The sequence below is a fragment of the Cupressus sempervirens genome, chromosome 7 (genome assembly GCF_028749045.1).
Source record: "Cupressus sempervirens isolate cs-2001-9-10 chromosome 7, ASM2874904v1, whole genome shotgun sequence".
In the NCBI taxonomy this organism is placed as follows: domain Eukaryota; kingdom Viridiplantae; phylum Streptophyta; class Pinopsida; order Cupressales; family Cupressaceae; genus Cupressus; species Cupressus sempervirens.
Genome location: NC_143124.1, coordinates 768,299,498 through 768,315,533, shown reverse-complemented (window position 1 = coordinate 768,315,533; position 16,036 = coordinate 768,299,498). Strand labels below are relative to the sequence as shown.

Sequence of the window (16,036 nt, the reverse complement as noted above, 5' to 3'; positions counted from 1 at the left end):
GACCTTTAAATTACTATCCATAATTTATTGCAACATAAATAAAATAATTAAATACACTTTCTAAACTGTGACATTTTGTTTATGAAAAATAAGAAATTTTTAAACAAGCATATTACACTAAGATGTTTAAACAAAATCCTAAACCAAAAGTTCTCTTTCTGCCTACCAAAGCCATTAAAAAATTGAACTTATCTAACCACAAATCCAAAAAATTGAATGTTGATAAATGATATGATCAAAGAATACATTCTTACAATATAAACAAGTAATTTTTTATATTGTAAGAATATATTCTTTGATCATATACCTTGTCTCGTACATTATCCTGTCTCATACAATGTATTTTTTATATTGCAAGAATGTATTCTTTGATCAGAAGCATACCTTGTCTCGTACATTATCTGCATCTTCGCATAATAGTTAGAATTGATCAACAAGGCACCCATCCACCATGGAGACACTTAACCTTGATGCTATGTACAAGTGAACTTTGGATAATCACTTGTCTATATCGTTGACGCTAGTGAGCTGCATGATGGACCAATGACTTGATTACTGGTAGCAACCATTATGTGATAATCATCATGATATGCATTGCCATCCACAGATATGCATCCACTCATGATACATACATTGTCATCCACATAAATGCATCCATTTATGATGTTCCATCACATGCATACATATATTCATGACACCCACACCATATATAGACACATCCATCTAGATGTAAATGTATCATTATCATGCATCATCCACATCATGTTATCATTGTCACATTATTGCATTCCAATCCACATTTCATTAAGCATCATATAAGTATGCACATATCTCTGAAAAAAGGAAAATCATTAGATCTAATACAACAATAACCATAGATCATAAGACTAATGAATCACCATACATCATTAGACTAAAGAAAAATATGATCGGCCATCACTTTCGATTCATATATCGGCCTTATAAGTTTACCATAGTACAATAACATACGCTGATAGTATTATCCACCTGGCAATTAGTGATTCATGATTAATAGCATAATCGGCTGGCAATTGTTAGCAATAATCACTCATGATTAGTTCACTGAATAATCATGAATGATTATTGGGTAACAATATAATTAGTAGTTGTTATGAAGGGTGGCATCTTTCCACCCGCACAATTTCATAGTTTGATGCACATATATATACAGGTCAATCAGCTCTCCAAGAGGCAGTGAAGAATTGACGTTTGATAACTTATATATTCCCTTGCGGAAAGTGCTCGACTTAGGAGCATAGAAGGTTACTACCACAAACACTGGTACAAGTTATTTAACTGTATATCAGAGACAACATCCATTAGAGAAGCATAAACCATATTTTCCATATCAGAGACAGCTTCACAATCCAGAGAATCAGTGCATAAGCCATTCAAAGATATACCGGAGACAGCTTATCTTTGTCCATGAACACCATACCAATGTGTATTTGCAGCATGGATTAAATAGAGAGATCAGAGACAGCCCTTCAGGTTATTGAGCATATTTTTACATTGTTATATTTGGCACAGCCTTCGCTTATTTGTATGCTACATTCTGTACTGTACAGAAATTCAGCATTTGCATTTGGACTTACCAGGAAGACATTTCATTCTAATCATAATTGTGTATGCCTTTGTATATTTGAATCATTTGCATTATTTACTACTTGTTAATTAAAATTGGATCAATAAAAAAATTATTTAAGTAGGAATTGTATATTTTCAGTAGTGTCTCATATATACCAAAAAGGGGACATACAAACACCTTGTATCTGGATGGCAGTGCCCGTGAAACAGTAGGTCTTAAGATAGCATTGTTAATTGTTTTAAACAAAGCTTGTGAAGCTCTCAACTCAGCAATCTTTTTGAAAAAGGATTCTAACTATTCTTCAATCTTCATCAAGATATGTAGCTGATTTTGCAAATGATGTTGGGAAGTCCACCAAATTGCTTCATAGGCTTCTTCATCCTCACCACAATCTTGGCTTATAGACTCTTCCTTTTGGAGGAGATTTACTAGTTCCTCAAAACTGGGAATATGTTTCGTGACATTCAATGTTGTCACAAACGCCTTGTATCTGAATGGTAGTGCCTGTAAAACAATAGGCACCAAGATAGCATCATCAACTGTTTTACCCAAGGCTTCTAAGGAAGCTCTCTACTATTCTCTTGTAGAGTACAAGAGAATATAGAAACAAAAAATTAACATTTTTGATAAAAGGAGTTGAGAGATATACAAATTGTTTTCAAAACAAAATTTTACAATAATTCATTTTGAGATTTAGGAAAGAATTAAAAATAGCTCCCCACAAATTTAATCATATATGCAGGCTTCTAAGTTTTACATACATGTCTACAAGTAAACTGTTAGATAAAATATAGGAAACCAATTGACGAAATAGGGGAGAGTAAGATGAAATGTAGCTTACTAATCACCCAGATTAATTCTAGAAGCTTGGCATTTTAGTAGTTCTTGGACTCTTGGGTTTTGTGATGTCTGTTGGGACCATGATTTGTGACTAAGGTTGTCAACCCACCTAGTTTCCTTTGCCTTGTCATCCAATGCCACTTATTCCATGATTCAAAAACATAGATAAAGTGAGCCTACATCCTAGACAAGGTCCAAAAGTCCTAGATAGTATGGACCTAGTCCACCTAGTCCAAACTCATCACCACAATTGACTCTTGCAAGTTCAAGAGGAGATGCAGCCTCTTTTGCTCCAGCAAAAACTCTCTTCAATATTTTTAAGATGTTGAGGCTTTGGTCTCATAGGAAGATGTCAATGCTATTATTTTAAAAACAAAGAGACTACTCAAATAGAGGTAATAAGGGAGCACAGAGTCACCACTTTATCACCTAAGAAATAGAGATCCCTGTGCTCATCACATCACAAGCACTTGTATGCTTGTCAACGCATATAGGGTTTTGATTGGAATGAAACACAATCTTGGAGTAACCAATATTGATGTTTGGAGACTTACACATCCCACTCATTGCTACAAGCCAAAAAGCAAGACAGATTGGGAAATTGACAAAACAGTGATGTTATGAATAGTGACTTCTATGCAAGACTTCAATCCAAGATGTGAGACTGCTTAGCAATTCCTTCAAATCATGCTAAATGTATTCCTAGTATTCGCAGACATAGCATAAACATCCTATCTTCCTCCTTTGTCTAAGGCACACCTTCCTTTCTTTTTCGAGAAGTACAAGAAGTGGAAATTGATAATTGTAGCTTAGAAAGGTAAGTTTGAAGTAGAGTTCAAGTTGGAATGTACTTGTAGGAAGTAGACTTCAAGTAGACTCTACTTTTCCCAACTGCTGTTATAAAAGGAAGCTAAGGGTTGAAATAGAGTTCAAAGAAGGGATTTCTGATTTCCAGCAGGACAAAAAGGATAAAGTTTACAACAATCATCAACAAGGGAGAAGGTAGCTATATCAAGTATATCCCAGGTTTGTTGTTTTGTTTGTAACTTGTTTCAGAGCCATTTTGAATGACGAACTCATTGAAAAGGATATAAACTGTGTATGATTGTGTTTTGCTTTTCTAGTTTTCTGCTACTTTATTTTGTTAAATAAACCTAGTAGTGTAAATCTACATCTGATCTATTTACCTAGATATTGGATTTAAGAAATTAACATAGTATCAGAGCTTTAAGGTCTAAAAGAAAAGCACAAGACATATAGCAGCCAAAAGTCTCGGGTTCGAAGACATGCTAGATGGGGTTTCAAACTTCTTGCCATGGAAGGGAAGAGTCACACTACTTTTAAAAGGACAAGACTTTTGGAGAATGTAGAGAAGGTTCATCCAATGCAAATAGATCTTTCACTTCGAGCAGCACAGGATAAGGACACTAAAGGACAAGGGATGATCACTGGCCCTCTATGACAACAATAGTATTAGTATTATCAAAATTACTCCAAAACAATGAAGAAAACAACATTAAAAAAATAACATTTTGCTTCTATCTAGTTTGCACAATTACAATGAGTTTTACCTGCTCATGTGTAGATGAGCTGGGAACATCGCTAGCATCCCCTCCAGGTGGTTGCTCCATATTGTGCCCCTGTGTCAAAGATCAAGTATAAAAATGTTAGCCAAAAATTTATTGACTAAATGGTATGTTGGAATCATTGATTAGAAGTTGGTTTAATAGTATGTACCACCCCCATGATAGTAGCCTCGTTTGTATCTATGCAGTTCAAATTGTAATCAATAAGAAGCTCTTCCCCTGCACGTATTGATTTTATCGCACAGATGAATACACGATTTCCCTCACGCACCTCAAATATGCAATTGGGTTGCTTTATAGTTGACCTGGGTCGTGTACTATTTATAAAACCTGCAATATTCCCTGTTGCTTTTGGCCTTCCATTAATGTATATAGCCACACTTTTACTTTGATTATTGTCTTGCTGATGTATATAATTTGCCAAGAGGGCATACCTACGCATACTTTTTTTATATTGAACAATATGCATCCAACTTTTGTAATCATAACATGGTCCAACATACTCCATCAATTCAAAAACTTTGTTGTAAGACACCTTTATGCCGTCCATAGAAAATAGGCCCAAACCATGTAATGATGATGGTGCTATGCGATATATCCTCTCGTTAACACAAAAATTAGTGTTTATTGGAGGAAGTTCCTTGGGTACCCAATTTTTCTGTAGATGTTGGTACCTCAAGGGCACGTTGATGTCGCCTTCCATCTCATCATCATAAGAACATGACCCCCCTTGAGCAAGGAAAAATTTCATGCATTTATTGAATTTCCTTCTAGTCCTTTGACCTCTAGTTAATCTCCCTGTTCTAGATAAACTGCATGTCTCGCTTTCCTCTTCTATTCCTATATTTCCCTCACTCGAGGAAGACACTTCTAACAAATACCTATTTGCTGCTACCTGCAAATGGGAGAGATCTTAGAAGACATCAATCTTACTATTGAAAAGTGTATTAAATAGACTGTCTATAAGGAGTATTGACTTATACCTGTCGATCCATGAGACTATGCGGGATGCTCCTGAAAGGGGTTCAGTTTCCTACAAATGTAATTCAATTATCATGAGTATAATCACATCATAATCATAATCACATCCAACATAAGCATCACATAAAAATTAAAAACATTAAAAGGTACACAATATAACACTTAAATCAGGCTCACATTATAGATATTATTCTAGTTACAACTCCCTTTTATAGATATTTAATGAATTCCCTTTTCTAAACTAAACACTTACAAATGCTTTTGACCTGAAAGAAAATAAGGCTCAATACATTCACGCATCAATATGTGTTTTAAATAGTTTTATTTAATTAATTTAGATTAATAGTTAATTTAGATTAGCAATATTCTATTCTATTTCTATTAGCATACCTCTAAATTTCATCATCATCATCCTCGTCGTCGTCATCATCATCATCATCCTCCTCCTCCTCATCATCATCATCCTCCTCCTCGTCATCATCATCATTGTCGTTGTTGTTGTCGTCATCATCAACATCATCATCATCAAAATCAACATCATCTTCATCTTCATTATCATCATCAGTAGCAACATCTACATCATCTTCTACTTCTTCGATATCTTCTTCTTCCATCACATTATACTTTATTGGCCTTCCTCTCGGTTCATGTCTAACAACAAATGACCAACCTGATTTATGTGGAACCTCTGAGTAAAATACCTGCTCACATTGGCTTGGAAGAACATAGGGCTCATCCCCAACTGGCTCAAACGACCTTGTATTAACCATTGTAAATCCATTATCATGTTCAATAACAGTTCTATCAGGATCATTTGGATTAAGTCGTAGCCTGTACCATTTGACAACGAAGAGTACTAATTTGAAGGAACTAAAATCACAGTCTAGTATATCATCCAAAATGCCATAGTATCGATTTTCAGACTCTCGAGGATGTAAGTCATTTCTAGATGAAATATTAGTCACTTGAAAGACTGAAATTATTCCTGAATCACAAGTTTTCTTCGTGTCATCCAACACTTTGACGCGAAATTTCTGACCATTATAGAACATAGCCTTGTGGTGTTTAACCTGCAATAATATGTGAAACATGTCAAAATTATTGTATCATGAGTTGATAAACATATGGATGATTAATAAATTTGCACGTACTTGGAAATCTCTTAAACCACATGCTAAATCTATTTCCCTTTGCGTAACATTGGAATCTCCATTACGATGAGCTTCTTTAACCAATGAAGATACACCTTCCCATGTTAATGTCCGACCAGAATGTTGACATCGTTCAATCCATACCGTCATCCAATCAAGATTGTTTGCAATATACAAATGTAGTGCATCCCACTCTCAAGCACCTTTCACTTTCCTCAATGTACCTTTCCCAATCAAGTACTCCCCTTCTAATTTTTTAAAAGGTTCGAGATCCCAAATCTGATCTACACGGATATTTGATGCAAACTTAGGAAGATATTCAGTAATGTACACCATAGTCTGGTATACCATATATCCCTCTACCATAGAACCCTCAGGATGTGCTCTTTGTTGAACCAAAGCCTTCAAAGATTTCAAGTGCCTCTCAACCATCCACATTGACCTACTGTGTACAGGTCCACACAATTCAATCTCCTCAACTAGGTGTATGACGTAGTGTTCCTGTGCATTGAAAAAAGTTGGAGGTAGACACTTTTGCATTTCACACAGTAAATGAGGAATTCTTCTCTTCCAATAGTTTATATCTTCTTTATTGATTTCTTTAGATGAAAACCACCTACATTAAGAGATTCAAGTCACAAAAAATATATAGATATGAGACTTTACAAAATAATATACAATAGATTACATAGCAAGAAAAACAAATCACGAATATAATAAATATATACAACAAATTGAACAGATATTACTGCTTACCTCATGTATTTTCCAAGATCGTATATCACTTGTTTGATGTTATTGTTGAAGGGCTCTGGGAGAGATAGAGGAAGCACGTACTGCAGTAATTATAAACCAATCATTTCATTGTTTTCTAACATAACATAACGAACAGTACACATAGTTTATGAATATATTGTAAATATAGAAGAACATAACTTACCTTGATGAAAGTATGCCAATCATGCGTTTTGAGCCCTGGCCCAAATTCACTTTTTTTTTATATGAGATTGTTTATGTTCGCAGCAAATCCTGTGGGAAATCGAATTTTTCGTATGACTTCTTTTATGGCATCACTTTGTTGCTCTGTTAATAACCAAGGAAGGGCACTTATATTAATCTGATCTCTGTTGCTATTTGAGTGAATGAAATTCTTCAATGCATGATTGGATTCATGAATGTCATTACAAATTTTGACAATTTTTTCTTTGTCACGCCTTCCATCCAATATTTTCCACAATGTCTCTATTATATTCTTTCCAATATGCATAGAATCAAACAAATGCACAATTTGTAAGTGCTCGTAGTAGGGCAACCTGCTAAATTGTCTGGGATAGCTTTTTAGTCCCTTTGGAAGGTTGTCAGTACTACCTTGATGACCTTCACGATCATCAATTACACAATTAGTAAACAAAAATCACAATAAAAATATATAAATTACAAACATAAACCATTAAGTGGAACAACATTACCTTGACGATTAATTCTATTATATTCCAACTTCCATAGGCGAGGTGTCATTCTTCGTGGATTTGATGTAGTCTCTTCTTTCCCATTGAAAAGATGTTTTTCTGTACTTCGATACTTATGATTCCTGTGGAGGAAGTGTCTACACTCATCAAACACCTGCTTTCTTAAACTTTTTGAATGACGAGATTTCATTTTTGGACCACAAACTGGACATGCAAATTTTTCCTTTGTTTGAAGACCTACAAGATAATGATATAATTGGATTATTAAATATGTTGATTTTTATACATTAATGAATTATCATGCGCAACTTGAATTCACTATAACATACCACAAAAATGTGTTAGCCCTGGGGCATCATGTATTGTCCATGCAAGTATTGCATGGAATTGAAATTGTCTTTGTCCTATTGGTCTAGACACGTCATACATAGTGACACCGTTCCATAACTCCACCAACTCGTCGATAAGAGGCTCAATATATACATTCATATCTTTAACTTGATATTTACCTACTTGAATGAATAGTAACATTACATAATTATTGTGACCGTTTTACTGCAAGATTTGTAAGTACATGTAAATTAATAACTATCAAATGATAAGATACCTGGAACAATCATTGTCAACATAATGTGCTCCCTCTTTATTGACATCCACGGAGGAATGTTATTGTTGATAACAAAAATAGGCCACACCGAGTAAACAGATCTCATCTCTCCAAATGGATTGACACCATCCGCTGCCAATGAAAGCCTGAGATTACGAGGTTCTTCTTTGAAGTGTTGCCACTTTTCCTCGATGTGCATAAATGTCGAACCATCCACAGGGATTCGAATAATGTCATCTCGACTTCTATTGCGTGCATGATAATCCATAAATTGAGCCAAGCTACTACACCTGAATAATTGTCGCATCTGTGAAATAATGGGGATGTAACGAAGAACCTTTTAAGGCACCTTTTTTGTTAGTCGATCTGTTCGATATCTACTCGTATAACATACAGGGCATTGTGTTGCAAATTCATGTTCTTTATAATATATAATATGATCATTGGGACAAGCATGTATTGCTTGATACTCCATTCCAATATCTTTCATAATAGTAGATAATTCTCGATATGAGCGAGGTAGAATATTTGATAATGGTAACAGAAACTCGCCTATCAATCTACAGGAAAAAATATAAGTTGTTAATATAAACAATATTAGTGGTACATTATTCACCCTTTGTTAACTATAAAGACATATATGACATACCTTAACATACGTGACATAGTTATGTTGGATAAACCACTCATAACCTTCAAGTTCAACAACAACAATACAACAGAGAGAAGAGTTGTTTGGGAGTCTTTATATAGGGGCTCGTATGCCTTCTCAAGTAGAGGTACATCGAGGCTATCATCATCATCATCATCAGACATGCTTGGACTAAATGTGTCATGGATCAATGTATTTATACCATCATCTTCAATTGTGTTTTCTAGCGCATGATCGTCATCTTCCATGGGATCATTGTCTTCACCTTGGATATTTGCACCTCCATGTTCCTCCACTTCAAAAACTATATTCTTCGAATTTTTGTGGTTCATATCATGTACTTCCCTGGGGAGATCAACCTATATAAAATTGATTAACATAAATAAACCATGATCATCAACTCATCATCAAGTGATTTCATATGTATATAAATTGTTAAAATGATATAATGAACAAATTACCAGTGGATGATAGTCATGCCCCCCTTCAATGTGACCATTCTCCCTGCAATGTCTCTTAGCTGTTTTGATTAGCAGTCTTCTACGATTTAAGCCCTTACAAATTTTGCAAGGACAATAACATTTTCCATCACCTTTTCTTTTCAAGTTAGACCACAATCTAGCGATTGTCTCCTTGTTTTGTTCTTCACTTATATTATCTGACATGATCGTTCTTTGCAGAAGCAAAAATCGGGCTATGAAAAATTCGGTCTACAACTTTCACAAATTAAGAAAAACTGTCAAAAGTACACAAATCTTCTTAGACCTAGCTAAATACTTTAATATTTTAAAAAATACTTTCTTTGACTTTATTCCTAAGACATTTAATCCAATCACCTTTTATAACATTCAATCAATTGCTCTAGGCAAATTTCTGGATAAGATTATTTGTAAAACTTTGACCAACCGCCTGAAGGTCTTATTTCAAGAGACCTTACAACATTAAGCCACTAAAAAATATGCAATTTTCATACCCAAGCACGCGGCTATATAACTCATGCAACAACCTTCTTGCTTAGCTGTAGAAACTCTCCAGCAATCAAATCATACAAGCTACAAGGCCTAACAACAATTTCAAAACATATAAGCTAAAAGTCTAGTTAAAATATACATTAGATTAAAAAATATGCAATTTTCATACATGAGTGTGTGGCTATATAACTCGTGCAACGACCTTCTTGCTTAGCTGTAGAAGCTCTCCAACAATCAAATCATACAAGCTACAAGGCCTAACAACAATTTCAAAACATATAAGCTACAAGGCAAGAGATATTATATGACATGGCAAAAGGAACAAAATTTACAAGTTTTAGCAAGACATATTAAATGACATCATAGTGCTAGAGAGATCACAATTATATGAGTCTAGATTTTGATTGTAGTCTTTCAAAATTGTGTATGGACTATGGTAGTATACACATTACATAAAGACCATTGTTATGATAGATTATAACATTTTCATTTCTATTTTATGCATGTGAAGAGGAGGATATTGCAAATTGGAGCAGTAGGAGGTCCTCCACACTATCTGGTCAAAGATAGATCTATTTGGTGGGGGCTTTCCTATAATGGTAAACCTTTGGCTTTAACACAGAGTTGTTTAGCCAAGGCTTGGAACTTAAAGGGGATCTCGTTGATACAGGACATTATGGATGGTGGGCAGCTAAGGGAGTGGGAGGATATCAAATACAAATTTAACATTCCTGACTCGCAGAAAAAGACATATACCCTTATTAAGAAAGCAATGCTTAGTTGTAAGCCAAAATAATTGTTAGATGCTAATGGATCCTTAAAGAAGATTAAATGGATTAATGGTAATCTGTTATCAGAAAGTACTACCAAAAATGTTTATCTCTGTATGAAAAATGACTCCTCTCTCATAGCTAGGGTGTCTCAGTGTTGGGGGAAAATTAAGCCTTTTTCTATTTGGTCTTTTTTCTTTGAATACATGTCGAAAAGTAAAGCAGAGCCAAAAAAAAACTTTGTTCGAAGTGGTTGCTCTTATTTAAGAAGTTAGCTCTTGGGAAAGTCCTTTCATCAATTGGTCTTGCTCCTGTGTGTTGTAATATTTGTAATGTTCATGAGTCTTTTGAGTACCTATTTTTTGAATGTTTATATGCACGTAAGATATGGTCTATTTTTTTGGGGTCTCCATGCAAGTAGAACTGTATTAATAGTTTTTCCTAGTCAGAGATCCTTGCTGGATATGTGGATAGATTTGATTCTAAATTCAATAGTTTTTGGTTTGTTCTGACTATTGAGGTGTTATGGATTCTATGGAAGGACAGGAATAAAGAAATCTTTCAAGCCGAGAGGAGTAAGCTTACTGAGTTTAATTTTAAACTCACCCAATTTAATATTATGTCACAAGTATCATTGGTTCTTCAAATCAAAAGATCAGACTTTATGAGGCTAATCTGTGAAGGGTGCTTAATGATAAAGAAAGATCAAGTTCAAGCTGCAAACTATGTTTCAGGATTCCAATCCTTCTTGGCTCCAACAAAAATGGACGAATTGAACAAATATATTAGTGAATGTCAGTTGCAAGATGTCCCTCAAACTGAGCTTCCTCAAACAGGTTGGGAAAATATGTATAATCAAGAGGAGGATCAGGTTGATGTTGTTCAATCCGGTTGGGGAGCTGATCAGCAATCTGGTGGAGGTTTAGTCCATAATCATGAAGAGCAGGGACTAGTGTAGCATGATGGTTGGAATACAATGCCCAATCAAGATAATAGACAGAGTGAAGCTGATCAAGTGGCTCACGCAGAGGTGTCCAAAGTCAAGGATGGATGGGGTCAATTTCAATAGTGAATTTTCAGATTATAAATTTGCTAACATTTGTAATGAAAATGGATTGTAGTCTAAGTATAGATAGTTAAAAAGAACTGATACCATCACCCCCTAATTTTGTAATTGTATATATTCAAGGGGGTGTGAAAAGTCCTTTTTTTTTCTTTTTCTTTTCAGAACTCTGAACTCGTGATGTAGGTATTTATTAAACTGTCTTAATAGAAAAAATATATATTATTATTATTGATAAATAGTTAGAATAATAAAATTACTAAAAATAATAATAACTCTAAAAATAAAAATAAAAATAAAAGTGAAAATATATGAACTTCAGGATTGAAAAAATTGATTGGCGAAATTAATAAAAGAGAGATGAAAACAAAGAGGGAAACTTAGATTTTAAACGAAGGTTTTGTATTTAAGAGTAATAAAGTTTTAAGTCTTCAAATGTCGGCTGTTATTTCTAAGCTACATTATTTCAAGACTAAGATTCGGTTGGCATTCTATTTAATGACTTTTTTGAAAGCCAATTTTTCCAATCGCTGACGAGTGATTATTTTACAGGATGAAAATCGAACAGACTGTGAAAACCACGAATAAATCAGAATACAATTATTCGCCAATAATTGTTTCTGTAAAAATGCTTAATTTTGGCTGGATAGATGCTGCAAAACTGTATTCCTAAAGGCCATATCACCTGGATTAGAAAAGGCAGTTCAAATTAGAAACCACAAAATTTAACAGCGGATATCTATTGTTTGATTATTTTTTCCTGACGAAGCTTATCTAGACGAGCAATTTGCAACTAAAAAGTTCAGACCCACAGTGGAAAAGGTGTGATCTTTGTGAAATAGAAGAGGAAACTTGGAAACATACATTCATTCTACATAAAATTTAGATTTCAAACAAAGAAGAAACATTTACTGTAGCATCACATTGCACAAAGAACAAAATCAGGAAATAACTTTGTTAAGAATTTCAAAGAGGGTAATGGCAGTTGCAAAGGAGATAATGAAAAGAGTTGTCTTCTTAGAGAGTATGCACTGAAATGGTTCAACTCATATATCTCTAGGAAGTGCACTTTTAAAGAGGTTGAAGAGGAAGCAAATAACATGCAAAATGCAGAGCAAGATCACATGAGGAAGAGGGCAAGAAGGGATATAGATGATGGTAGCTCTCACTTTAAAGAGGTTAGCAAGATCTAATGTTCTTTTCTGTAAACATCTTCTAAATGCAATCACCACTAAATGTACTGTTCATATTTATAAAAGAATGAATACTAAATATGTAAGAAATATCTCCTCCATATGAATACCTATTTTACTTCTAAAATTGCTAAAAATTTATAGTGTCCTTTATTCCATGAATATTTTTATTGTGCTTGTAAGCACTACAGAATCTAAGTGGTTGCCCATACAGTTTCCAATTATAGGTGGACGACAGGTGGGCAACACAACATTTTCCCCTCCATGATTGCCTTTGATTCTGGCTATTTGAGATAAAATATTGGTTGTTGACATGATAAAATTTGCATCTCAGCTGTTAAAAAGTGGGAGACGCTCTTATATGCCGTTGAGGATGAACCGACAAAGGACAAGCTCTGACTTCCCATTGGGTAATTTTGGTGCATTTCAATCAGCTACTTAACAATTCAATCAAATAAATTATTTATTTATTATATTTAATACATTTAGGCTAAATACATGGGTGAGAGGTCATAAATTGAAATCTTATAGGAAACATGTATGCACGTCTTCTTTGTAACACAGTTAAATAGTTCTTTTGAGAAGTACCGAATATGCTTATATTGCTGTAAGTTTCTATAAATCCATGTACACATTACTTGATATGATAGATTATAACAGAAGTGTTTTCTTTCTTTCTTTTGATTGCAGTTATCAAGAAACCAATGGAAACAGAGAAGCAGGGGGTTTTGTTGGCATATGAACTTCTAGTGTCGCAACAATCTGGAGTGGCAGATCGTAAGATATTAGAGCATGCGGAGCAGTTCCAGTCATTTTCTGAAGGAAAATCTTCAACTCATTTAAAATCAAATGATGATTGTCAAATTTCATCAAGATCTCTAGAACCTTTGGCTTTGACAATTAAAGGTACATCTTCCTCAAGATTTTTGGGCATGTATCAAATTTTAAATCTAATTTTATGTGACAGTTTTGTAATTCATTTTTTCAATCCAATTGTAATTGTATTGTAAACTGTTAATAGCTCAATTACAAGCCTATAATCTAAAAACAAAACATCAATTCTAGTAGAGCTCTAAATCAAATACATTAATATATAATAATTCAAATATACCTTCTCACACATTGTTCGAATAGACTCCATTGTTCTCCAATCCTTCAAGACCTTGTACATAATTGTATTGTTTCACTATTAAATACTAACTTAAAATGACATGAAAGAAAAATATTGTTGATTGATGACACAAAGAAGATAGAAAAATAATACTAATCATAATAAAGAGACAATGATAACATGCCGGCAATAATACTTAATGTGATTTTTTAAATATCAACACACTAAAAAACCTCCATTTTACATCTGAAAGTATATTTAACAAGCAATAAATTTTCATTTAATTTTTTCCTGCATTTGAATAGTTTATATTTTATTTATTTTCTAATAATTGCTTCTCATTTGTTCCATAGAAAACAGAATACCAGTATCAAGTTCAAACGGACTCTCTACATTAAATATTGCAACACCTTCATTTTGTATTAGTCATTGCAACATCTGCCTTGGACCTATTGGAGCATCATCTAGTATCACTAATGTTGTTGAAAGTATTCCAATAGTTCCAAAAGAGATGAAATGCTTTCGAATGTGTTTATCAAATGTATATGGGGTTCCTAAAAAGACAAAAGGTTTTCGAATGTGTTTATCAGAGGTATATAAGGTTAATAATGGACTATGTCCCTAATTTTCCCCCTTTCTCAAATTCAAAACCCCCGTTTTGTCAAATTTGTCCGTTGAGCAAGACCATGACTACACAGGGGTTGCAAAGATCTTGAAGAAATATGACAAGACAACGGGAGGCGTGTTATGGCAGCCATTCATCCAGGAGGTTCTGCAACAGCCATTCTTCACCACAGAGCTTCTCTCCAATCTCGTCAAGAAATGTGAAGAAAAACCCTTGAATTTGAGCAATGTCACATGCTAGAGAGCATTGCGTGTCCGTGAAGCATCCAAGGAAGCATTTTTACAGAGCGCGAGCTCACAACAATCCTCTCAGTGATTCGCACTTTCCTGTACCTCTCTGTACGGCTCAATTCGATTATGCCGACCATTTCCCTTCATATTTCTCTGGAAAACATCTCCAAGACAACAAATCTCCAGCGCCTAACCCTAATGGTGAAGCTCAAGAAGAACACGAAGTCTCGAACTCTAAGGATTTGAAACCAACGAATGCATGTTCTGCCTCAACTGGTCAAGAAAAGAAAATTCGGTTTGCAGATATTGGCTGCGGCTTTGGTGGGCTTCTGGTGCAGCTTTCACCCATTTTCCCATCGACCCTGATGACAGGCATGGAGCTCCGCGACAAGGTAAGCGAGTATGTTAAAGAAAGAATTTTGGCTTTGCGAAAAGCGAATCCGGGCCATTATGATAATATCTCTATAATGTCCCTACTGAGTTTGTTTCCAGAGCATATAAAAAGGAAAAAGGAGGAGAAAGAAGCAGCAGCAAATTTTCCATACCTTGGGTGCTCGATTTGGCGATTCGGAGGCAGTGATAATTCTTGGCGGCAGCGGAGCTCGATTCGGTGGCAGCAGATAATGAGCAATGTGCCTCTTTTTTTTTCCCTTATAGCCCGACGACATCACAATTGTGACGTCGTCGGGCTATAAGGCAAAAAAAAAAGCCAAATGCAAATTGACGTCACAAAACACTCCCAAATCTATTAGTGTGCAAAAGTGATTGAAAACTCCAAATATGCAAGTTGGTTGTCAGATTTGAGTTTGAAACCCCAGAGAAAAATTGTTTTTGTCAAAACTTTTCTAATTCTCAGGATCATCCAAAGATGCAAGAGAAGAGCATACTTCATTTTTCAATAAACTACAATAAAGTTTATTTGCCCCCCCCGAATCTCTCAAATAAGGAAACTAAAATCTACTCTTGCACATAGGAAAGCTCTGATACCATGTTAGAATTTGAAAAGATTAACCCAGAAAACTAGTGCAAAGAGTAAATATCTAAACTATGAATGCAAATGATACAAAATCAAAATAGCATAATAGAGTTAGTCTCCAAGAGAGTAATGAAAATGCTGGAAGCAAAATAGCATTAAGAGGATGCAAAAACAAGAGATATCCAAATACAAGCTAGGTAGC

At 34.6% G+C, this 16,036-nt stretch overlaps 1 protein-coding gene across 1 annotated transcript; it reads left to right on the top strand.

Moving 5' to 3' along the window:
* Positions 1 to 14,854: 14,854 nt before the first annotated feature.
* LOC149549574 (tRNA (guanine-N(7)-)-methyltransferase-like) lies at positions 14,855 to 15,553 on the top strand. The gene has a single exon (XM_089794342.1). It carries the CDS (start codon positions 14,855 to 14,857, stop codon positions 15,551 to 15,553), a length of 699 nt encoding a protein of 232 aa, XP_089650468.1.
* Positions 15,554 to 16,036: the final 483 nt, after the last annotated feature.

Excerpts from the sequence above, each read along its gene's own strand:
- LOC149549574 (XM_089794342.1), top strand. The coding sequence starts at position 14,855 with ATGTCACATGCTAGAGAGCATTGCGTGTCCGTGAAGCATCCAAGGAAG.